The sequence below is a fragment of the Megalops cyprinoides genome, chromosome 23, assembly GCF_013368585.1.
Source record: "Megalops cyprinoides isolate fMegCyp1 chromosome 23, fMegCyp1.pri, whole genome shotgun sequence".
Taxonomy (NCBI): domain Eukaryota; kingdom Metazoa; phylum Chordata; class Actinopteri; order Elopiformes; family Megalopidae; genus Megalops; species Megalops cyprinoides.
The window spans coordinates 19,819,414-19,846,288 of NC_050605.1; the positions used below are offsets into that span (position 1 = coordinate 19,819,414).

Below are 26,875 nucleotides of genomic sequence, written 5' to 3' on the forward strand. Positions count from 1 at the left end.
AATGTAAATCTTAAAATCTTCAAAATGGAAAAATAAAATAAAGCAATAAGAAATACTTGACTTGAGCACTCTGCCTTGGATTGACTTCTCTGAAAACTAGGCGGTGTTGCAGCGTCCTTGTGAAATTCTGTGCATTTCTTACAGCATCTCGTGACCTCCAAGTAGATGAAAATATTAGATCATACACTGATATTACAGCTGTAAATATGCAAGTAACACATTGCCACCATGTGCTATTAGAATAAGGGGGAATGACGTTAGACTCTGGACATCATTCCTTGCATCTTGTTGTTAGTATCTATTTTTCTTTATTAATTTTATTCTTCATCTTATTCAGCAGACACCAGGGCATGCAGTGCCACTCACAAGGAATGAGATAATCATAATACAGAAGCTAACCAGTGCTGAACAAACAAGTCAAGCATCAACCTTATTACACATCAAAGTATCAAATATATCACGTGTGTTAAACTGTGAATACATTCATTCTTTAAAGTTCAGATTAAGCTGCCAAAGCCTGAAAAAAGGTTGACTGAGTAGTTTTTCCTTAACTGAGGAGGATTGAAAGGTTTAAAAATGTACAGTATTTTTGTACAACAAAAATATTGTATATTAACAGAGGCAGATTTTCTAATCTCAATAATCCTGTAAAAGGATTATTAAGAATTTTGAGCAAAGGTCTCTCAGACCACTTGTTTGTTTTGCAAAGATGGTGAATAGAAATATAATCCTTATGGGGAAAGAAAGGGTATTGTTTTTTTTCTTTTACTAAACAACTATTTTTTATAGGTTTGATACATGTCAGTGTACATTTTCATTGACAAGTGAACATACTAAAGATCCCTGAACACAAGTGAACATCTTTCAGCTGACAAGAGCATGTTCCAAGTTATTTATCTGGCACAAACTCATATCTGGGCCTTGTCTGCACAAACCGGACAGTGGCTGCTTCAGGACTGTTGGTGCCTGGTCCAGTCAGTTGACTGAAGATTTGTACCTGACAGGATTGAGATTCTGCTGTCTGTTGGGCTGGGAAATCTGTATGTCCTGGATTTTGGAGTTTCCCTGGAGTTAGAAATATACGTTCACTCCTTACTTCTGTATATTGGGACTGAGTCTGCGTGGTACTACTGACAGGTCTTGCATCTAAACACTGCACAAGCTGTGGCCGAGTAGCCCAACTCGCTGTGTGACCAACACAGCTAGGGCGTGCTGCGGTGATAAAACACTAAACAACATAGCCTATATATTGAACAGCTAGCTGCATTGCTTCGTTTTAGGTAGCCTCTAGGTTGCTTTGCTCCTTGTACTTGTTTATTTACAGCTTGTATTCTGCATATGTCTGTCTTATTTCTGCTTAGGTCTTCCTGGCTAAGGAAGACTACTACATAAATACGGAAATAAATCAACAAATAGTTAAGAAAATTGTAAAACATATAAACAAGGAAGGACAACTGCCTCAGTGAGTTCGATGAAGCACATAAAATACGGTAACACACACACACACAAAACATGCATCCGCCTGTTCGTGTAACTATGGTGGATTTTTACAGCTGAATATATCAGTTTAAATTTTAATAGCCTATTAGTGGAAAAGTGCTTATGTGCAAAACATATACACTAATTCCTCCAATTCAACTTAAAATAAATTGTGTATTTATGTACATCAGAAAAGATAGAATTGTGAGAATTCTGTGATCACTGTAATTAAATGTCATAAAATCCTATATTTAATCACTATCTAATACATGATGCCTTAGTCTGGCTCTTCTCTGAGGGACACATGCGCAGCGTCAATTGTGAGGATACACTTCCTACATTGTAAAACGATCCCAAAAGGTGAGGTCTGGCCTGTTTAGACCACACCCTTAAAGCCAGCGCGGTGTGCAACGAGCAACGATAAGGAGCAAAGTTGGTTTTGTCCACTCAGCGGGGAAGCGCTTTGTTGTAAGGTGTATTGAGGGCGTTAACTGGAAGGCACTTTCGTTTTAAAAGCGCATGAAAGCTTTAAACTTTGTCAAGCTCTCACGTATACGTCGCTGGAAAGTCAGCTGAAAACGCACGGAGTTTGTTGGTGCTACAGAGTAACGTGGGAACATGGCATCGGGAGATATAAATTTCATAAAGTCGGTTTTACGAACGCAAGAGTTGGTCGGGGAGACAGAGGACACAAGTTTAGCTGTGCCACAGGAGGAACAGATAGCCACGTCCCAGAATCATACGAATGACAGAAGTTTCAGAGTCCAGCGACAAGTGCAACTCACCCTCGCTCGGAAGGGAAAGAAGGCAACGTCAAATGGTATGGCACGGTAAACCGCATCGTAGGCGAAGATCAGACCCATTTGCTCATGAGCTTTCGTTGTATTGCTCAGATAAACAAACCTGTAGACTGAGATTGGTGCATTCACTTTTATACGGATTAGAAGTGGGTTTGCGTAGCGTCCCCAGGTGTCAAAGTCTTACGTATACATGTATATTAGGTACACATGCTGTTGTTTGAATACATAAATTCCAAAACAGGTGTTCAGTTTATTTAACGAGGATGAACTGGAATCAGTGCACTGAATCGTTTTTCTTTTCTGTGTTGAGTGTTGTTAAATTCAGTTAAGTTTTTGGTACCATTATAATAGGCTATACTCCGATATGACGCGCGGAACGCATGCAGTATACTTGTAATAATGCCGTAAGGACAACTATTAAAAGACATGGAGTCTAACAACAAGCTTGCCTATTAGGATGAAATAGTGAGAAGCATGCGCTGCAACGTTACCCGCTCATAAATGTACAGTATATTATTGTGTACCTTTCTATAATGACACCGGACAATTGTTCTTTGTCCCTCCTTCCAAACTAATTAAATTCAGCCAAATGATGCTGAAGTGTGGAAACATTATGGAAATTGATGTATGCAGTCCTTGCTACTAATGCACCTGTTCCAAGAGTGACATTGTTTTCAGTGCTAACAAGTGTTGTCTTCACAACTAGGAAGGAAGTGTCTGCCCCAGTATTACGGTATCATTCATTCGAAACATTGAATTTAAAAAAAATGAATTTGAAAAATTAAACTGAATGAATCCCAGAAATTGAAAGTCAAATAACTTGCCTTTTAACTTGAACTCAAGGTGTGTAAACTTGAATTTACAGGTATTGCAGTTTCATTCAGAAATTTAAAACAGTTTTTGATCAGTTTCAAGTTCCATTCATACGTTCAATAATTCCGGTTGTGAAATACTTCTGGCATTTATATTCCATCATGCTTCAGAGACCAGCACAGATGAAATGATACATTATCTGTGGCATTAAATACAATTCTGTAGTTTTTGTTTTCATTTCAGCTTTTAAACTGGTACTTATGTCAATCAACATGTTTGCTTTGCTAGGACTAGCTGGGAAACAACCTGCATGTTTATCGTGTTCATGTAACAGCAGGAAATGGATTTCCACTGAATTTCCCATGAAGCAGAATTTTAGATTTTAATGGAAAATGTCCTAATTCAATGCCAACTATTCTACTGAACTTATGAACTTGACAAGGGTGATTCATTTTGGTCCTAGATTCGTTTTTTTTTTTTTTTTTTTTGCTGCAGAGAACCTTTTAACAAAATGATTCACCCATACATTATTTAAAATTTTAGAGTACTTGTTTCAAAATGTTCTTTTATGTTATGCTGTGTTAGGTTGTACTTATTCTACATAATGTTGTTTGTTTCGTGAAAAACAACACAAAAATTAATTTTTAAATGGTCCCAAGAAACATAGTTCATGTTTAGTGAGTTTAACTGAAAGTCAGTTGTATGCAGTTACAATCCTAACATATTATGTGTACCCTATTACATTAACATCACTTTACAAACCAAATCCTTCTGCAGTCCAGTCACTGACCTGAGCAGTGATGTTGCAGGGGGTGGATGTTTAAGACAGTGGTGTGTCATTTCAGGAAGTCTCCACCTGTCCAGGAATCAGTCAGCAGATGGCACATCTGCACAAAGCTCTCTGAGTGGACACCTATATAACATGAAGGTAAGGGTCCCAGACACAGTACATTTCATCTGGGGGGTTGGGAGTTGGGGGGGGGGGGGGGGGGGGGCAGTTGCTGCCATGTACACATCTTACACAACCTGGATTCAAACCCGCAGCCGCCTCTGCCAGAGTTAGGTGCTGTAAACACTAGTCCATATTGTGTTACTTATTTATGTTCTATGCGCCCTCATTCAGGGTAACTTACACATCTTACATTTCCATTTACAGCTGGGTATTTACTGTTGCAATTGAGGTTAAGTACCACAACCACAGGGGAAATGTCAATGCCTCACCTGAGATTTGGACCTGTAACATAGTTCAAATCCCAGTTCCTTAGTCACTATACCACACTGCTGTCAGCTTGGATTGCTCAGTCTGTGTTATTTTTCAAGGGGGGTTGTAATAACCACATAGCTGTGTTTCACTGGTGACAGATCCAGACCTAATAATACACTATAATAATTCGATATCCCCTCCCCCCGCCTCCAATCAACCATCAACTGGGTAAAGATCAAGTAAGCGGAGACCAGTTAATAGAAATTCTATGACAGTCAACTTTAGAAAATACAGGAGAAGGATTTGCAAACTAGTGTGGGCGTGTGCGTCTTCGCTTGTGTGTGCATATGTGTGTGTGTGTGTGTGTGTGTGTGTGTGTGTGTGCGCGCGCGCGCGCGTGTGTGTGTGTGCGCGTGTGTGCGCGCGTGTGTGTGTGTGTGTGTGCACGCGCGCGTGTGTGCGCACGTGTGTGTGTGTGCGCGTGTGTGTGCGCGTGTGTGTGCGTGACTGAAATAGAGACTGTAAACAGGTGATTCAGTGAAGCAGTAGAAACAGCAGACTACAGTCACGGATCTGTTCTCTTCAAAAAAAAACTTGAGCCTTAACTGGTCTTAATGCCTTCTGTGACACATACAGACAGGTTGTAACCAATTACATGTAGTGCCTGAAAAGATAAAGTGGCACAATCTGCCCGATCACAGTAATTTACATTTGTTTGTGTTTGTTTTGCATCCAGAATTTCAATATCCAAAAATATCTTTTTTTTTTTTGTGATCTGCAGTGGTGTTTAGAATCTCAGGTGATGTGTGTCTCATTTTAATGGCGTTGGCATGCAGGTAAAATATCATTTGGGCTGTAAAAGTTTTGTAGATGCATCAGTTTTACCATTATCTCCTGGAGAGGAAAAAAGGTTAAAACAACCCTGGCAGTTTAAAGCCTAATTTAGGACAAAAGGCTGTAAGTTATTACTTGACCGGCACTCTTATCCAGAGTGACCTGTGAGACTGTCATGGCAAGAAGCATTTACTACATACCACAGTAGCAAGGTGAGTGAGGACATAAAGAATTGCAAGTACCATATTAGTATTAATGTGTCAAGATGAAAAACTGCACTAAGATATAAACATGTCACTGTTTTTAACATACACATAGTGCTTAAAAGTGAGTTACAGCATACCATACACCTAGTGCCTAACAATTGTCCATAACAACAACATTGCCATATGCCATACCAGCATATACAAACAATACACCAAACAATGATTTATGAGAACAATATAACTCTTGACAGCTACCACTCTGGGTATGGGGTGTTCAGGCACTGGGAGCCAAGCTGTAGTTACAAGAGAAAATTTGAATTAATTACCATTATCTCCTGGAGAGGAAAAAAGGTTAAAACAACCCTGGCAGTTTAAAGCCTAATTTAGGACAAAAGGCTGTAAGTTATTACTTGACCGGCACTCTTATCCAGAGTGACCTGTGAGACTGTCATGGCAAGAAGCATTTACTACATACCACAGTAGCAAGGTGAGTGAGGACATAAAGAATTGCAAGTACCATATTAGTATTAATGTGTCAAGATGAAAAACTGCACTAAGATATAAACATGTCACTGTTTTTAACATACACATAGTGCTTAAAAGTGAGTTACAGCATACCATACACCTAGTGCCTAACAATTGTCCATAACAACAACATTGCCATATGCCATACCAGCATATACAAACAATACACCAAACAATGATTTATGAGAACAATATAACTCTTGACAGCTACCACTCTGGGTATGGGGTGTTCAGGCACTGGGAGCCAAGCTGTAGTTACAAGAGAAAATTTGAATTAATTGTGAAAGTAATGCACAGTGACACCATGTGCAGTGACTGTTGAGGAATTTGCCTTGGCATCACCTCCATCAGGAGCAACAGAGGGGGAGCTGGCAAGACAGGACATGTTTTAAACCTTTACAAGCTCACAGACAAAAAGTATCCCAAGACTTCTTGGCCAGGCCCAGAAGTCGCTTAGCTAGGGATCAAGAATATGTCAGACAGGGCTTCTCAATCCTGACCCCTGGGCCAGGTCCATCTGTTCAGTGTGAAAGCATTACTTATCTTCAGGAATGCAAGGCTGGATAGCACACAGGCAACAGATGGTGTTAGGCCAGTGCTGTGGTGATGGTCGCGCACTCATCTCTGTGTACGGATACTCTAGTGGGTGTAAAGCTGCGTTTTAACGGAACGCTAAGTGAAATTTCACTTCGCTTTCCTCGCGCAGGTTTGATCGCTTGCCTGAAAAATGAGCAAGCGAATTTCGCGCCACGTCACAGCAAGCATTTTTGATTACACCAATGCTGCTAGCAAGTTGCTGAAGACATTTCTGGAAAGGGGGAGTGGCTTCTAGCCCCACTTGAAGGTGATTGGCTTTTGCCAGGTGAAATTTTTGCTTGAGCTGAACATTTTTTAACTTAAGCGAATACTCATTTCGCGTCGCTTGCAGTTTCGCCACGATTAACTCCTCCCATTCGCCTCCTGGCATTGACTTTTTCATGCATTCACGTCGCTCGTAAATTTCACGTTGCGTTCGGTTAAAACACAGCTTAAGGTCCTTTAGCTATTGAAGAAGGGTGTAGTAGGACCCCCAGATTCAAAATCTAAGGAATGTACACCATTATATGGTAAAACACACAATAGGTAATAGATGGCATAGACAGTCAAGTGAGTTGTAAGGGGTTAAAGGGGACCTAGCACTGTAGTTTGTCCATTAGCATGCACCTCTACTTAGAAAAAAGTGTTTTACTGTGAATGCCGGTGAAGGTGTTTAAGTGTTTAGTTGGATGGATGAAGCACACACCAAGTCATTGGCCCTTGTAAGGATGGCATGTCCAGTAATACTCCCCTTTAGGCCATACACTCTTATGATCCAACCCCGGTGCATTTTAAGGCAGTGTTTAAGGCACTCTACTCCTGACCTTATTTTTTTTTTTGTCCTCCTTTGTAGATGCGTTATTCTACAGGCCAGATGAATGGGGATACCTGGGTCAGGGACTACTCCACTGACCGGTTCACTTCGAGAGATAGCATGAAGAGGCCCACGATGAGGGTGGAAGTGTCACCCCCACCCAGCCCAGTGAACATCCGCGCTCGCTACGGGACCCTCCGCTACGAGGGGGCCTGCACCTTACCTGCCCGTACCCTGACCTCCGCCCACTCCTCCCGGGTGGAGCGGACCCGGGCCACGGGGCTCTCTCACCGCTACGCCCGCTCAGAGACGCTCCAGAGCAAGAGGCTGCAGGCCTCCAGCTGTGGGGCCTTTCTAGGGGGCTTCCCCCCACAACCCCAGCAGCCGACTCACATGGACGACGCCGTCTTCCTCCCCAGCGGGCCCCCCGCCTTCCAGCACAGGGAGTCGCTCCCTGGCTACCAGCAGCTCGGGCTCGGACAGCAGCCAGAGGGCTACACCCAGTTCCGCCACTTGCGAAGGGAGACCAAAATGCAGCAGAGCCCGAGACAGGCCTCGTACCCGGCCTCGTACCCCGCCTCGCTGGTCAGCGTGGAGCTGGACGGCGGCAGGAGGATGGCGGTGGCGGCAACGGCGACTGCGGGAGCCCGGGCTCAGCAACCGGCAAGAGAAGGCTCTGTTAGAGGGTAAGATCGTTTTTCTCCCGCTTTTGTGTGCCTGTAACCCAAGAGGTCAGTTGCCCCAATTAGTTGGGTTCCTTTTCAGAGCAGTGAGCTGTTTGGGGCTGCATATCACATGATGCTGTTATGGTGGAGTCTTAGTAGTCTTGAAATATATTTGGTGTCTCATGTAAAGGTTGTTGTTTGTTGCTTGTGTTTGTGTAACTGTTGCGTGTTACACAGGAATATGCTGGTAAAGTGTTTTCATGTCTGTCTCATCATTTCCTTATTATGCAGAGGGGCTCTAGGACTTTTAGTGCCATACACTGGATCATCAACTACCAAGCTAGCAAAACATTAACTACATAGATGCCACTGTTAAAAATACACAAAACGCAGCTTGCCAACAAACTTTGAACGAAGCTGAAAACATGAACACAACTTCCAAAGATTGTATAACATTTGTTAAAACTGAAATTTGAAGTACCATAATCTTCACGTTAAGCAAACCAAAGCACCATCATGTATGGAAGTCGTAACTAAGGATCCCATTGAATGCCCGAAACATGACGTATCACCAGTGTGTTGTGGGAGACAGGAATTTTGTAGCTGTGTCATTACAATTTTTCATGCTCCAAGTTGCAAGTAGCAGTGTAATTGTGTTTTTTATAGCCTGTAAAAGATTATGGGAACAAAAAGATGTTCCTTTTTTATGGCACAATAAATACATTAAGATATTTTGAGAAACTCAATTAATGACTCCAAGTGAATCATAAACGTCAAAGTAATGTATTCTACTATTCTTTTTATCCTTCTCTCTCTCTCTCTCACACACACACACACACACACACACACACACACAGGAAGTCAGCCATTAAAGACCCTGTCTGTGTTTTTCGGTGTTTCTCTCAGGAGGTCCCAGGGACAGGGCACTGAGCTGACGCTGGAGAAGGCTGTTGCCATGCTTTCCCATGAGAACGTGAATTTGCAGATCGCCGCTGCCCAGTACATCCAGCACCAGTGTTTTACCAGCTCTGATGCCAAGAGGATGGTACGAAGAGCATGTCCATGCGAACTTTGCCCTCTCAATACAAATAAAGCACTGTCATACCTCTGTGATCATAATAACCGTGCCATATTCCGATTGTATGTTTGATTTCTGGCCTTTCTTATCTGTTTGGCAGAGGAATTTGCTGTGTATCATTAACTAATATTTGATTGTTCCACTGTTTTTAATTACAGGACTGTATTGAGAATACGACCCCATTATTTTCTTACCCTGTTTGTCTGCCATACCGGTTAAAATTCCAAATTCCTCCACTCTGTGGAAAAACTTCATTTTAAAAAATCATAAAAGTTCTGAATGATTAATCAAAAATGTTACAATTTATCCTCAGGTAAGTGATTACAAGTAAGTCTAAAAATAACACTACTTGAGACAGTAGAATTGATTTATGTATGAAAGGGAATGTGCTTTGAATCGATCCCTTGCTGGGAAATGTAATGAACAAAGTCTAAGAAAGGTATCAATTGATCACAGAATCAAGAAACCTAATCATGAATACTTACTTAGTTCAGACGAACAGGCATTCAGACACAATGTGTTTCTCAAATATGTAAGTATTGCAATAGGGGCAGCCTACAATTCAAGAATTTATTGTGATGATTTATTGTTTCTTGTATTCCTTAAAATTCCCAATGGGGGATATTTTTTGTAATTATGATACAATATTTGACCCATATACTGTGTTAAGACTACTTAGAGAGCTACCATAAGTGACCTTTTAATGCAGTGTGAAATCCTAATTATTTTAGATTTATTATTAATTATCTATGGTTATTTAGATCATTTTATTAAAGCTATCTATAGGAGTTAATTTAATCAATTTATTGTTTAATTATTTAGTAATACTTTATAGCAATTCATTATCTATAACAAAAACTTTCATTTTTGATGTTTCAGTATGTATGTAATTTTATTTTGTTGTTACAAATACACTTCAACATTTTCTGAATATTTCCATTTGAAAATGAAAACCTCAAAACAGGAACCATAATATTTTTCTGATTATATGAAAGCTATTCTTGACATGAGGAAAGCAGACAATCCCTGCCTGTGTAGAGTGCGGTGTCATCACCTCACCTGTCTCTCACCTGTGCCCCCAGATGTACTACCTACATGGCATACCGAAGCTCATCAGCCTGTTCCAGAGTGACAGCGAGCAACTGCAGGCAGCCGCCGCTGGTGTCCTGAGAAACGTCGTCTTCGAGAGCAATGAAAACAAGATGGAGGTAAAGGACAATGAGGGAATCGCAGCGGCGCTGCAACTCCTGAAGAGCTCCCGGGACATAGAGACCAGGAAGCAACTCACCGGTGAGTGGAGGAGGGGGTTATCTGAGGAGACAGCTGACCGGTAAGCAGGCAGAGAGTGGGGCTGTCTAAGGTGGGAGTTGTGGCTCAAAATTTGTTAAAGGTCCTTTTTGCCTTGTTCATGTACTGGCTGGTTCTGAGATGTCCTGATTGAGTGGTGTGTCCAGCTGTGGGTGTCCTGACCATTAACAGGCTGTGGTTTCCTGCCCCCTCCCCCTCACAGGGCTGCTTTGGAACCTGTCCTCACATGACCTCCTGAAGGATTACCTTTCCAGAGAGGCCACACACGTTCTAACAAAATCTGTCCTTATACCCTGCTCTGGCCTCTGCGAGGGAGACAACCCCAAGGATGACCTGTTGGCCCATCCAGATATCTTCTACAATGCCACTGGCTGCCTGCGGTAAGTGACTGTGCAGGAAAGCAACGTGACATGCCTGGGGCTACCGTTCAGGGGGCGGGATCTTTGCCTTGTGTCTTAGCTTGTGAATTTGGGGTTTTCCCTGATACAGATCTCTATCTGATTGAAAGGTAGCTCTTATATCTGCTAGATCTCTCCCTTCTTCAGCTCTTAGTTTTTCTCATTCAAGCTGCCAGGTGTTTCTGACTCAGAGGAAATGTTGGCACCTGTAGACTTTTCTGTCTAGGTTTGGAACTGTCTGTACCTCTTAATTATTTCCCTCACGGTAGGCTTGTGCCAGTGCTGGACATTTTGCACCATCAGGGTGTCACAAAAATAACTAATAGGATATTTGGTTTATTCCCAAGGGAAATTTAAATACAGGGCAACCCTTCAACTTGCAGAAGTAATTAACTGGCATGTTAAAATATGTGAGATGATTAACCAGTCATAGGCTGGTAGCAACTGCACAGAACCACAACAACAGTACAAGAATACTGTGTGAAAAAGAAATTATTGAGGTTTTTTCTTATTTCCATTTCTGAACTTGGTGTCCAAATATTCAGCGAAAGTGAGAGTAATCCTGCTGAAGAATTAGAGAGAGATCTCTCGCCTGATACATCACTACTCATTACTGAAAGCTTGGCGAGTGATTTAAAATGCTAACAACCAGTTTGAAAAATGTGTGATGATCACTCATTATCAATCTCTGAATACTATTCCAGGCATCTTGGATGCCATTTAATTATAAAAGAACTCAGTTTTCAAAATGTGTACATTTGAATCAATGTCACCGGTTATTATGAGTAGCTGTGGTAGAATGAGTAGAAGAATAGGTGGTGATCAGTAACTTGCTTGCAAGCCAATCCATCCCACTCATTGTACGTAGGTTGGAGCTTTGCTTATATATGAAAATTATTTTCCTGCCTGGAGCATTTTCACTGCACGCTTGGACAAAGGACTTGACTTGATTTGATTCTGTCAATATCCACCTGAAAGTGTAATACAGTTGTGATACAATTGTGAATCACAGCATACAGTTACAATTTCGTTTTCAAAACAAAACTGGCCTTGGCTTCAGTTCAATGCAAAGATATTCAATACCTCCAAAGTCCAAGTAATTCAGTTAAGTGGTTGTTTCTTTCTTGTATGCTCTGTAGACACACATTGAGCAATGTGGCTTACATTTTATATATTATATTCTGTGTATTTACTATTCACACATGGCAAACAATGCAGGTCAAGTTTTTTTTTTTTTTATCAAAGGAAAAAAAGTCCAGGGTTTAATTCTTCAACCTTTTGAAAACAAATCTGGCAGCCTATGCAGTAGACCACACCGTCTGCCATGGGAAGTTCACACTTAAAATTAGAAGACCTGACTGTGAAAAGCAAAACACATCCACTGAATGAATGGCCTATTTAGTAACAAACTCTTTTCTTTTACATTTTTATGAGTAACCTGGCAGAGGGTCACTCGGTATCCATATCAATGATATCTGTGGATGTATGAAATGGTGAAGTGGTTGTAAAATGGGTATGTTAATATGCAAATAAATGATAATGAGGATAGAGAGCAAGCAGTAGCCACAGTTTAATGAGCCATTACAATTTACAATTTACAATTTGGCATTTTGCAGATGCTTTTAAACCAAAGCGACTTACAATTAGTGCATCAGTCAGGTTTAGCTGACTTCCTCATAGGCGAAAGATCGCAGTAGGAATGCAAATTAATTATTTACAGTACCATGCTCCTGTATATCCTGCAACAATAAAACAAACAATAAAACCTGCAACATAGAAACAGGGTTAGTACAGAAGAGTTTTTTTTTTTATAGAAACCTAACAGAAAGGTTACACAATAGGGGACAGGTGGATTCTGAAATGGTGGGTTTTCAGGCTCCTGTGGAAGATGGCGAGTGATTCCGCAGTTCTGATTGGGTGAGGAAGGTCATTCCACCATTGTGGAACGAGGGCAAAAAAAGACGTGGCCGAGTGGAATGGCTGCCAGGTTCCCGAAATGAGGGGACCACCAGCTGCCCAGAGGAGGTTGAGCGGAGAGATCTGGTTGGAGTGTATGGAGTGATTAGAGACTGAAGGTAGGACGAGGCAGAGCCTCTTGTGGCCTGGTAATCCAGCACCAGTGTCTTAAACTGGATGCGGGCTGCTACCGGAAGCCATTATTTAACTAATGATAATACACCGCCAAAACACAGTTCCTGTTCTCTCCACCATGACTGATGTGTCAACAGAACTTCACACCAGAACTCCAGAAGCACAATGTAGGATGTTCATAGGTAGTATGTGTGAGGGGGGGTGTGGCTTAGTGACTGAGTCAATGTTGGAGAAAGACAACTGTGCTGGTGAAAGTTCTCGTGCCCCCAACCTATCCCTCGCCAAAAATGTCACAATACGGAGCCATTTCTCACACGGCCACGCTACATTTCCCTGTCCCCAGTGGCTGGCTCTCTTCCAGGCCTGTAATCATCACACTTCAGAATCAGATTCATGACGTCACCCTGACAAAATTATGGTCCTGTTTTCTCATTTGGATTTGGCTTGTGTCTGAGGTCTTAGTTATGATCATCTTTTATTTGGTTGAGATGACTCCATGTTAACATTTAGGTAGCTGTCCATAAGGGGATCTTGCAAACAAGTAGGTAGGAATACTGCTACTACTACTAATAATAATAATTAATAATAACAATATTAGTAGTTTTAGCATACATTGTTCTTACAAAGGAAACATTAGGTTGCTGGTTTTCTTAAACACCAGATTCCACAGTTTATAGAAATTCCCAAAAGCCACAGTAAGGATGTTGTCCTGCATTGAAATACTATGTAACTGTGTTGATGGATATACAGTATACCCTTCTCTTACATTGCATACCTATATTCATATATTAGTTTAAGGCAAATATGTAACAGACACTGTACACAATTCAGTAGCATTTTGGCACATTGAATGCCTGTAGTTTAAGCCCAAGATTCAACCTGTCCCTAAATGTTTCTTGTTGCTATCCTGAGCTTCGTAAGGGCCTTTATAATGAAGCTTCCTCATTTTTGTTGTGGGTGGTAGAAGTATTCATCCACTATACTACTGACCCAGGATCAGTGTGGCCGGTTTTTTACATAATGATTGTGGTAACAGTGAGCGCTGTGTGAGCTGATTCTGGATCAGCTGAGAAGGGTAGAAAGGGCCCAAAGCTTTGACACAGGAATGATCATGTGACCCAGTGACAATTGGATGGTCTCCATGGAGACAGAGTGACTTTTTTTTTCTTCAGAGAGTTCTTCCTGAGTGGAAACTTGGCACGATGCCTGGACTCCCGGCTTCAAACAAAGACAGCATTGTCATGAGATATGGTTGCTAAGCAACCTGTCCAACTGAGAAGCTTGTAATCTAAATAATTAACTGGTCTTCTTTCCCAGGGCCTGACATGCAAAACACCTTACCATTAATAATGTTGGCAACACCAGTGTTTTAGCGCTCACGTATTTATTTCATAGTTGTATACCTATATAAGTCTTACTCAGGGTGACCGCCAATGAACATAATATGCCAGCAATATTTTGGCTTAATTTGGCAACAATATCAACCATGACAGTGCCTCATTCAAAAAAAACAGCAATTTGTTTGTGCATGTTTCTGCTTTCTGTAGGAAAACTGAAACTGCTATGCAGTTAAAATGCCAGTTTTTCTATAGCCCTTTGTAATTGCAGCTGGTCCCATTTAAAAATCCGGGGTTTAATTCTTCAACCTTTTTAAAACAAATCTGGCAGCCTATGCAGTAGACCACACCGTCTGCCATGGGAAGTTCACACTTAAAATTAGAAGACCTGACTGTGAAAAGCAAAACACTTCCACTGAATGAATGGCCTATTTAGTACCAATCTCTTTTTTTTTTTTTTTTTACATTTTTATGAGTAATCTGGCAGAGGATCACTCAGTATCCATAACAATGATATCTGTGGATATATGAAATGGTGAATTGTTAGTAAAATGGGTGTGTTAATATGTGACCACAATATGTAATTGAGGTGGTGGGTGGGTTGTTTGCATACCCACTATAATACTATAAAATGTTGCAACTGACACTTTCATACATTGGCAGTAATAGCTTTGCTTATAACCTGAAGGTGACAGGTTCAAGTTCTTTTTATGAGTAACCTGGAAAAGGATCAGTCAGTATCCACAGGTATTGATATCTGTTTTGAAAGACTGATAGAATATCTTAAGTTATACTCTATGAACAGAGCCAGAGGGCCGAAGTCCAACACAGCAGTATATTCCTGCACAGTTACATGGAGCTGAGGATTCATTTTGACCCTGCTGCTGATCAAAAAAGTAAAAATGGGCAAATACATCAGCTAGAAAAACACCAGGCAGAACCAGCCACATTCTGACAGTCGAAAACACAGAGAGCAGTCTGCCAAATAGTATCAGGTTTGTACTGTCCTGTGAGCAGATGGATGAGTCTTCTTGTCTTGTTTCCAGCAACATGAGTTCGGCAGGGCCAGAGGGACGGAAAACCATGCGCGAGTGTGACTCGCTCATCGACTCGCTTGTGCATTACGTCCGTGGAACCATCGCTGACCGAAATCCCGACGACAAGGTAAACGAAAGCCATCTCAAGGTCTTAGCTTCTGTCACCTTACCAAAAATGCGTGAGGAATCTGAGAGTAGACAGCCTCAGGCAGACCTATGATGTTTGCAACTGGATTTACCACTTTTTTTATATTTTAGTTGCAGTGGTGTATAGCCTGGAACAGACTTCAACAAACTAAGGAGGAGTGTTCATCCACCATGATGCTTTGTTCTGCATTCAGGCCAAAAAATAATAATTTAAAAGTTTTTAATAGTATTTTTTTATAACATTAGTGGCTCAATACAATAAATGTAATGGAAAACAACCTAGTTTAAAACATAATTTGGGCAATTAATTATTTCTGTACAATTTGACTTGAACGTCCTTGCTCTCTAGAATAATCCTTTTTGAATTTCTTCATTTACTGATAAGTGTTTTAAAGTGTTTTTTTTAGTAATTGAATATTTATATTAAGATTCTCCCTTTTTCATTCACCAAACAGTACTACATTTTGCATGCCTTGACAGATTAAATTAAAAGCCAAAAACATTCCAGTATCGACTTCTCTTGCTTCAGTGGAATTAGACATATTTTGAATCAGTAAAAACATTAGTACCATCAGAGTTCAGTTAAATTCCCTCCTTTTTCACACCCTATTGTTCTTTGGGGATGAAATGGGATCTGTCAGTGAATTGTCATCCTCAGTCATGCATTCATGGGCGATTATATGTTGAAACACGGACTGGCTGCCAACACCAATCCAGAATGATCTTATCTTGCCCTAACCACATGGACAGGGATCAGTATGAGTGGTCAGATTTATGTACACCATGGACTGTGAGAGATTTCTTCACCTCGCAGTAACAGAGTTACGGATTAGTTAAGAGTTACACTGTTAACCTTGCCTAAACTTGTTACCTAAATCTGTTACCTGAACACCTCCTCTCTCCTTCCTCTCTGCTCCAGTCCACAGAGAACTGTGTTTGCATCCTGCACAACCTGTCATACCAAATGGAGACAGAGGTACCACAGAAGTACTTTGCTGAGATGAGCGAATCGCAACAAAACCTGGTCACAAAGACCAAGACACCCGGCTGCTTTGGGGTACGAAGCACCAAAGCCCTGCAGGTAGGTCCTCAATCCAATGAGCTAGACTGCATCACCACCACCACAACAAATAAGAGCAGTTACTGTGGTAAAAGAGAGTGGGCTTTTACCGATGCAAAAAGTATCTGGCAGTATTTGTCTATGTTAAAGAATACTGGTGGTTTTAACATATTTCTATTTCTTTGGTCTATGTTTTTCCCTTGAAAATGTAAGTGAAGAAAAATGTGTTTCTTGTCCTCTCAGTTGGGAGAGGATACCCTCTCCACGTGTCTTTGTCCTACTTACTATTGACTGAACAGCAAACCAAGACAGTTTCCTTTTGCCTGTGTTCACCGGGACCACAGCATGAACAGGGGTTGTGTGTGTTGCGTTTTGAATTTTGGTCACATTCTCTGGCTCCTGATTGGCTCTCAGCAGCATATTCCTCCTTGACCTTTCGCCATATCAAGCCTCATTGTGGGATTGATTATGACGATGTGTGTTTTATTTATTTATTTATTTTTACCTGTGGGATTCCAGCAGTCAGAGACAGAGAGGCCTTTGCTGGAGGAGAAGAGTAACCCTCATGGTATGGAGTGGCTGTGGAGTCCCATCACAGTACGGATGTACCTGTCCCTGATGGCCTGCAGTTCCCGCAAGTACAGCCAGGAGGCGGCCCTGGGCGCCTTGCAGAACATCACAGCTGGAAATGGAGCGGTAAGCACCGTAAACCTAGGGTGACCATATGTCCTCTTTTTCCCGGACATGTCCTCTTTTTGGGACACATTTTTTTCGGTCCCAAAAAGAGGACATGTCTGGGAAAAAGAGGACATATGGTCACCCTAGTAAACCTATAAATTCAATTGAGACGAGACCAAAGAATCATCTCAATCTCAATCAAAGCACTTTTAACGGCAATACTGAATCAAATTAATCCAACATGCCTTTCATGGAACATACACCTCATATAGTTCTTTGTGATCAATTTCAGTCAAATCAAATTGTCCTTTTAGTCAGGTCCTGTGTGAAGGGGAGGCTTCACCTCCCCCTAGAAAGTAAATGTTAATTGTATTAATCATTTGTTAAATGTTCAAGGGCCCTTTTTCTTCAATCAAATTCAAATTGACAAGTAGGAGATCTTATGTCATCAACTTCATCAAATCTGTTAATTGTTCATATATGTAATTTATCTGGGAACCAGCTATTGGTTAACAAGCCACACCTAATTGAAGGCTTATTAAACACAGGTGTGGCTGGAGAGCAAGGGGGAGCTCATTTTGTTCCTGCTGTCAGTTTGTGTAGGCTGGTTTCTTTGTCTTTGTTTGTAGGGTTTTAAAATTAAAATTATTGTTTTTGGGAACCTTGGCTCTTTTCTGATCATTTTATGTGAGAAGTGTTGGCTAGCTTCTCTACATCCTGCAAAGAAATATTTATACACACTGCAGCTGCGGTTGGTGCAAAAACATAGATAGTATATCCTTTGAAAACATTCATTAAAAAATGAATTTCCTAAGTGACACCCTTATTGAGGGGAATATACATAGCATACATATTATCCATTTGTACAGCTCAATTGTCTTGAGGTTACAATAGCAGTGTCTGACCCAGAACTTGAACCTGCAGTCTTTCTTGAATCGGGTTTGGTTCCATTAGCCTTTGAGCCAAACCTCTGCACCAACAGTGCTGGACTGTCAGGTCGGGGGAGGGAAGATCTCCTTGATGTCACTGAAACATGTAGGTCACATGACTGTCCAGGCTTGGTGCTTCTGTGTGAGTCTTTGTGAGTATGTGCCTGTGTTGGGTGTGTGTGGATTTGTTAGTTTTTGTAACGTTCCCTTGTGCCGGTCTGAGCAGTAAAGAGGGGGAGGGGTCTTTCGGACAGGTGTCGCGGGCGATGGCTCACACCATTGTGCAGCGGGAGGGAGGGCTCCAGAAGGTGAAGAAGATGCTTGACGATGGCGAACCGGACGTGAAGAGAGCAGCTGTGTCCCTACTGAGGAACATCTCTCGCTATCAGGAGCTGCATGCCGACATCGGTCAGCCACACATGCTTTACTTTTTTCATTTTTCTCTTGCACACATACTTTCAACGCTCCCCATATACATTCTCATTAAATACTCTACTATACATTATATACTATACTATGTGTGTGTGTGTGTGTGTGTGTGTGTGTGTGTGTGTATATATATATATATATATATATATATATATATGGAGAGAGAGAGAGAGAGAGAGAATATCATGTCATGTGTGTATATATATATATATATATATATATATGTATATATATATATATATTATATATATATATATGGAGAGAGAGAGAGAGAGAATATCATGTCATACTCATTTATATTCCTTATTTATTTATTTATTACACAGTCACATAAACTAGTTACCTTGTTCCATGATGCGACAGCAGTGTTCTCAAGACATTTTAAAAAAATGTCCTTTGATTAAGGGAACGAAGTGTCTCTAACGTTAAGTGACTTACAATACCGAAGTTTCACTTATTAGCCATGTAGACATCTTTTTCAATACTGGAGCATTTCAGATGCAGTGTACTGTAGGTTACATAGCAGTGTGTTTCACCTAAATATTACATTAACTGGTCAACATGTTACTAATTTATAGACCCACACCGCTCAGGGGTATGGTATCAGTATGCCTTGTCTGGGGGGATTTATAGCACAAATTCAGTTGTTTAATGAATACAGTTAGGTATTGCAAGTGTGCTCCTTGTTCACGAGTACAACAGCAGTATCTCCTGCTCACATAGGGTAACATATTGATCAATATGCTGGAACTGTAATATAAATGTGTAATAGATATTCCCATTAAGTGCACTTCACACTCCTTCATATTTGAGCTCTAGTGAGTCTCTTCATCCTGGTGCCACTTGAAACACACACATACTTCACAACACAACACTTCAAATAAATATAAATATATATTAAACTTGACAGAAACTTTATCTAGGGATCAAATCCAAGACGCTCTTAGTGCATCCATGAACCAACTCGAGTCTCCATATTCAGGCAGGGATTAAGGACTTGTGCTAAACTGAGATTTCCAACTGAGAAAGTAATGTGGGGAACAAAAAGAGGTAATGGGGTACGAAAGACATTTTTGTTTCTATATTTAATTACTCACGGCATGTGTACCTCGATTGAAGTCATCATCCAAAATACATTTTCAGTCATGTAAGGTTTGCTTTGATTGTCTATATGTCAAAAATTTACTGAGCATCATAGCTATACAAAAATGCAGGCTAATCCCAGGCTACCTGCTAGACCAAATGAGCCCTCAGCACAATTAAAAGAGACTCAAGTTCTAAAATTTTATTGTGAAATCAGCAGGCATTGAGGAATTCACAGGAATTCTGGTGGCCAAGTTGAATCCACCCTTGGTTTGTTTAGAAGCACAACCGGTCGAGGTTGAGGAAGTTCAGGAAATAAAGGAAACGCTGTGCTCTCTTCTGTTTAACAGTCAAACAGGTATTACCTGAGCTGATCTCCATGCTGTCAGGGTCTAACACAGACGTGCCCACCGAAGTCAAAATATCCCTCTTCCACATCCTACTCAACATCAGTCAGAATGAAGCACAGAACGCCCTCGCCATCGTCAACCACGGTGGGCTTGGAAAGATCGTCAACATCAGCGCAAAGGACTATGGGTAAGACACGTGAACGGCCACCAGAGCAAGTGCCTCGTAGCTCATTCCACATGGGCCAACAGTATGACTGTTGAGATTTGGGGTCCAGTTTTGAAAGTTAGAAAGAGTTAGGGCTAGTGGAACAGTCACATGTTCAGTGCAGAAAAGCTGGCCCAGACAACAGCCAAAGCAGGAGGTGGGCTGGAAAAAGTGCTGTGGTGTGAGGAAGCCTTTGTACTGGCCAATCTGGACAGATGCCACATTACCACTACCTTTAAAAATGCGGTTGCCGTAACAACGTGGGGCAATGCCAACAATGGGCAACAAAGTCAGAGGATGGACAGGAGTTAGCCAGGCCTGAAATAGAGGAAGCTAGTAGATGTAATATCTGCCCTTGTACCCTTCAGGAAGGTACTTTTCCCAGATTTCAGATGGAGATATCCAACTGTGTAAGTGGATAAAAGGTAATTATGCTAGTCGCAATACATCAGGGTGCTGACTAAGAAAATATGAAGAACCATGAAAATAAAGCTAATGTCTCACCTCATCCTTCATTCGTGATAGCGTTCTGTGATATAGGATAGATTTAACGTTAACGGTGTCTCTGCCTTTGTGTCAGGTCCATTCCTTCCAGGGAGAGCCAGGTGGCATCCATGTTGCTCCATGCCATGTGGAGACATAGAGATCTGCATGGGGCCTACAGGAAGGTGAGGTACTCAGAAGTATAGAGGGTAGAGGCAATGCTGACATCAGAGGGTTTCACACCTGAGTGAGACCTTGCATTCGCGCCTGTACACATGGTGCCTTACCCTGCATTACTTTAAGAAATATTGAGGAAATCTGGGGGTTTTTGTCAGTTGACATTATGCAAGGGCTGCTCCACATGACATGATGTGACAGAATGATCATAATATTGCAATATGAATGTATTCCTTAGTGCATCACATCTTATTCTGTCTGCTGTACTCATCAAAGCAGTGGATTCTTGTTTGGTCTTTTATATTTTTTCAGCTGTATAAACTTACTGAATATTGTATTATTGATTTTCGAAATATTGTGTATTTGTCTTTAATGTGTGATATTCTCTCACCCCCCCCCCCCCCCCCAGGCGGGATACAAAAAAGCAGCGTTTATCAATCAAAGGACGGTCAGAGCAGTCAGTTCAGCCCAAAACTGAGAGCGCAAGAGGCCTCTTGTGCGCGTATATGGTGTTCCACCCTGGGCTAGTACAACACTGCGTCTGTACTCTCTCACGTTTGCTCCACCTCACCCCTGCAAAAAAAAAAAATCTGACTCGGGACAATCAAACCACAGCAACCACTCGGTCCACGCTATTCCGATCATCAAAGAATTTTCTTAAATTGCACATGTACTTTTCTGAGGCTCTCAGGTTCGGCCTAACAGTAGAGTCTGGCTGTACTCATGCCCCTCCAGCATGGTGCTCACGTAGACTGTGCTCAGCAAGAATGCAGCCCCCCCCCATGTAATGCAGAGGTTGCGTTTCAGACGGAAAGTGTATTCCCTGCTCTCTGCAGCCTGCAAAGTTGACAGTAAACAGTTGAAAGGGGCTAACGGCCTAGGGAGCATGTGCAGCTCGTCCTGAATGCACCTTGAAGTGAACACTGACATCATCACTGCATCCTGATGTCACTGCCTGATCTGTTTTGCTTGTTATCCTGAGGTTCTCCTTGGAGGAGGTGGTGGATTGATTTTAAACCTGAGCTTTCCCATTAACTTTGTCAGCCTGCGTTTAAATGATTGTTTGCTAGCTGGCTAACTTGTTTCATTTTTTGACTGCCAGAAATGGTTTGACCTAACTGTCAAGGCCATTATACTACAGACTAGCTAGCTAGCTTGCTTTGCCTGTGAAAATTTACAAAACATTTAGACTTCAGGCTTCTGCAGCCTTCCTTGGTATCAGTGGTACTGTCTGAGAAAGGCTCTTACCCATGACCATCTAGCACTGTTCCCATCCAGACATGCCACTGACTGTATGAATGTTGTGTGCCATTTTGTAAGATACTGTGATAATCTATGTTGATAACCTACTGTTTACCTTGTATCCCGTTAAGTGCTATTTTGTATCACATATATCTTTCATGCAAGACATGCACAGTTGATGATTACAAAGTGGCGCTTCACAGGATACCGTTTTCTATTTTTTCTATTTTTGTATTTGACCTCACCATATATCAGTTCCAACTCAAGACAAAAGCTCACTTAATTAAACTGAATCCTAATCATTTCTTTTGCTGATGGTAAGAATTACTGCAAAACTCAGCAAAGTTCGATAATGAATGGGTCGTCTGTGATCTTTGTAATTGAACTTCATGTTACTGACATTGAACCATCGTCTTCTGAAAGGTGTTAATTAGAGGGTTACATGTTCATCAGCACTATTAATTTTACTTTAAAATATATCATGAAGTAAATGGCACATTTCCCTCTTGCACAGAAATCAGAAATTGGTGACTAGCTATAGCTATTTCAAATAATACTGATGGACATAGTTTAATTTTGCTTTGTACAGCACTGGAATGTGTTTAAGAATAGCCACTGCAGTGTGGCGTGTGTAAATTTGAATTTAAAAACTGACATTTGATGAACATAAGTTTTGGTCGTCTGTTTGTGGCTTTAATAAAATATGAGAGTATGTACAGCTTTGTACAATGTTTGTGTTTTGGTCATTTTGTTCTTAAATAAAAACAGACACCTTCAAAACAGGGATAATATTTTCAGTTACAGAAGTCAGCTCTGTTTTGACCCAGGAAAATTTTCATAGTTCAGTTGCTAAATTACCTGTACATTTTAAGTATAATGCCCATTGTATGTGCATACCAAAGCTGCACTCTCTGTGTCAAGTTAACAACCAAAACTGGACTCCCTAAAGTTAACAATGACCAACATTGGGACAGGACAGTTGTGTGACACAAAATTTAAGGAACCATACTTGCAACCTCAGGGTTGGAGCTTTCAGTTTTGGGTGGAGCATTACAGGTGTAGCACTGAGCGGGGTAATGAGTCTCTGCGGTAATTTTGCAGATGCGGAAATGTTAAGTATGTAATTTGCCCTGGAGAAAGGCAAACAAATGGTGAGTCAATAAAGGTATGTTATGGAGTATGTTCAAAGGTTAATCTGAAAATGGTGTGTGTGTCCTTTTGATGTTGGAGGAATTAAATGTAAACGGGTGTATGTGCGTGGTGGTCCCTTGGTTATGGAGAAATTGACTTTAAACAGAGGATGTGTGCACACACATACACATGCAGATCATTTTATCACTTTATGTGCTGAGTGTCCTGCATAGACCTGTAGACTGTAGTACACAAAGTTTGAGTAGTTTTGAACACTATCAAGTGTGTGCTGTCTTTAAAAGAAATGAAGGCATAGTTAGGGTGTTAACTTACACAGTTCCACTGAATTTCAGCTGATTTCAGCTCGATAGCTGAATCAACAAAATGTGAATGAGTCAGGAAAAACATAGCTGTTAGTAATAAATGAAGAAGCAGGAGGTGGCTTTCCCCTAATAATGTAAGCCTAACAATGTAGGGGCATTTAAAATCCAGAGGGTCAAACACCGTATTAAGCAGGGGATGGCCACAAACCCGGTCTCTGTGAGAAACAAAAGTGTGATCTGAAACTCAAATACCTCTGGTATGAGTCACGTAAACACCCCAGGGCTCGTAGTTTAATTTATGCAGTCTTGCAGCTTCCAGGGAGGCATGCGGAGGTGGATAAAAGACCACTGAAAGGCAGGGCTCCGTAGTTGTACCTGCCCTAGAGCACACTGGCCTGGAAGAACCACCTACACAAGGTCAGGTGCCAATAGGAACGAAGCTTCATAGGGATGGTGCACCATGGATGTTTTTGTTTTTGTTTGTCTCCCGGAGGACAGACCCTGGGCTGCTGCACAAGGCAACCACTTTGTATTTGGAGCTTGTATCAGGTGCCAAATCCAACCTGAGAAGGAGCTGCGTTTTCATAAACTCCATTGTGAAACGCAGAACGCCAGAACTCCCATTGCTCCATGTGAACGATTGTCAGGGTATGCATGGAGAACGTCTACACATGTCACCTGTCTGCTTTTTGTGTTCAGTGATGGATGGAAAGAGACTGACATCCAGATGACTGAGATGACTGAGGTCCAGCATTTCAGATTCTGGATAGATCTGAAACCACCTCCTTGCTTAGGAAAAATGTTCTGTTCTGCCACACCTGGGGACAGGGAGGTTATTGCCCGTTTCTCCAGTAATTCTGAGAGCTCCACATAAAGGTCTAGACTGAGTACAGAACAGGCTCATCCTGACGTGTCAATCAGACCGATCTGTGGCATGTCAGCACTCATTCAGATGGCTGATTCCCTTTTGCATAATAGGCCGCTACATTACCTGGGGCTCACCTGAGACGTGTCTCCAAACCCATGGGTGGCGGGATCCAGGTGACACACATGGGAACAGGCATGGCACCTGCTTCACGAAGTCCATCAGTACAGGCGGGGGGGTGGGGGGAGGGGGGCACAGGAGGGAGTGAGAGGTTCATGGATTTAGCTGTGAGAGCCACCACTCCTCTGTTATAGATTCCTAGCACTGCTTCACTAGCATCGGTGCCCCTTACCACCCTTGCCTGATTCATAACTCGCGGGAATCCGAGTGGCCCTGGGAATGGAGTGGGAGTACCAAAGCTGCGTTAGTCAGCATTTCCAGGTGCTGTGGAGCAGAAAAAAGGGAAGCTAGACAGCAGGGAGCCAAGTCCGGCTTTCAATCCCATGGCAAGACACGTTCCCGCTGGCTCAACGCACACGTATTTCAACACCAACACCAGGTAGAGAACAGTGGAGAAGCCTTTGAGAACAAACACCCTCAAGGAGAGATTGTTCCTATAGGTTGATGTAAACTTTGAATCTATCCAAAAGATCCCACAAGATACTTTGTCTCTATTATTGGTGTGGAAGAAAGGCCAGGGTGTGTCAGTATTCCGGGAGCCTGTGCCTGTAGGCTGTTTAGTCCTGCCAAAGTATCTTTTGTGCTATTTTCTCACATTATTTCCCCCTCGTTAGTCTCCATTGACTGATGATTGCATGTGTAAATCATCAGAAATGAAATGACAGAAATGCACATCCAGAATTTCCTCTTAGGCGGACCTGCAATTGGTAATTCACACACAAAAAAATATGTACATGGTTTAACCTTGCAGAAACGCAAACAATCAATTGGCCCTAGCACCAAAGTATATTACAGTTACCAAAACTGATACATTTGCAATTATAACAGATTTTATAAGTGCCTCATTGGAGAAGTGCATGTATATTCTGGTATGTGTTGTGTGTGTCTATGTGCAGTGTGTGTGTGTGTGTAAAAGTAAAAAGATGCTGGAAACTAAGGTTTGTTTATTTCAAATCTTTATACAGGACAGCCAGGAGGTATTCCATCACAGACCCGGCCTGTTCACAGCAGCAGCAATGATGTACAGGAGATTTAAGTGCTACGTCATGAACAGAAACACAAAAAAACAAAACAAAACAAAATAAGCAAACAGCTTATGGAAGGGGGGGGGGGGTATATTGAGGCCTGCTGCACCCATTCACTGATTTGCCCCATTTCTGGCCTGCCCCGCCCACTCCCTTCCGCTCCCTCTCGGAATTTGGTCAGAGGTGCGCAAGGGATTGTGGGAAAAGCGTGGGGCATTAAGCAGAGAGGGGAATCAGAAGGAGGAGCATATGATTTACCCCAGGCTCTACTTGCTACTGTGCCAGTTGCCCCGCAGTGAAACCCCCCCCCCCCCCCCCCCCCAGCCACCTGCCCTACTAACACAGCCCATCCAGTAAGGCAAAACGCACACCTTTGTCCCAAAAACCAACAAAAAAGTACAAAAAAAGGTACAAAAACAAGCTGCATGCAGTGTATTAGCAGAGGGACTAAAATTACAAAAAAAGGAGAAATAAAACCATCAGATGTGTTACCTCTTTAAAAGTCTATTCAGGCTAAAGTTAGCTATATTAAACTGGGACTGCCGCGTACCATCCGCGGTGCTGTGGTTCAGGGTAAAGAGTCCCACTTCATGCTCTGCTCCAAAGAAAGAAAGAAAGAAATGACGGCTGCAAATAAAAGATACTCTCACATTGATACAGGCTCGCCATCCATAGTGTACATGTATACAGTACTTGGATTAAGAAAGATTACCGTGCTTTTACCGACGTGCTTTTGCAGGAGGTCCTGTGTTTATGGCACATTCTCACAGCTGAAGAGCAAAGGGTCAGGGAAAAAAAAACCCTTACAAAAAGGTCATCTATAAATATATGGTACATTAAAATTCTGAAATACTAAGAATATATTTGAATAAGTCAAAATATATGCAATATCAGTGTCAAAACGTATTTTAAGCACATGCGTACATCACGTTGTATGTGTAATGTCAAATATTCTGCAATATGTGCATAAAACCGCAGGTGAGACAGTGGCAACACAATTAATATTTTGTAATATGTCATATTTTTAGAAATATTTTTGTTTCTAGTCAAAATATATGAAATTACAGATCCATTATTGCCATGTTTACATATGCAATTTTATGCATCTACTACAGGAAGTAAATTGCACTCTTCTACATATCTGTATTACAGTACACACAAGTGGCAAAGGTTTATACGTCTTTATCAACAATTGATCTGATATATAAACTATATTTTGACATATTTAAAACATATTCTGAGTATTTTTGATTTTACCTTTTACCTTTTAACATATGGGAATATTTTGTCATGGAAGGCAGATGACATCAATTGCTCCCTTGTAATGATTCTTCCTTCCCAGCAGGGGGAGCAGTTGTGCCTTACACTAAAGGCTCCCTTCTCTTAACTTCACACAGCCCTTT

General features: G+C 41.5%; 1 protein-coding gene across 1 annotated transcript; it reads left to right on the forward strand.

The window, feature by feature from the left end:
- Positions 1-1,946: 1,946 nt before the first annotated feature.
- Positions 1,947-22,398, forward strand: pkp2 (plakophilin 2). Its single transcript, XM_036518028.1, has 13 exons — positions 1,947-2,299; positions 3,938-4,020; positions 7,291-7,937; positions 8,823-8,961; positions 10,077-10,284; positions 10,505-10,682; positions 15,175-15,292; positions 16,232-16,393; positions 16,892-17,068; positions 18,234-18,387; positions 19,842-20,028; positions 20,627-20,714; positions 21,116-22,398. Exons 1-13 carry the CDS (start codon positions 2,098-2,100, stop codon positions 21,182-21,184), a joined length of 2,412 nt encoding a protein of 803 aa, XP_036373921.1. The 5' UTR covers positions 1,947-2,097; the 3' UTR covers positions 21,185-22,398.
- Positions 22,399-26,875: the final 4,477 nt, after the last annotated feature.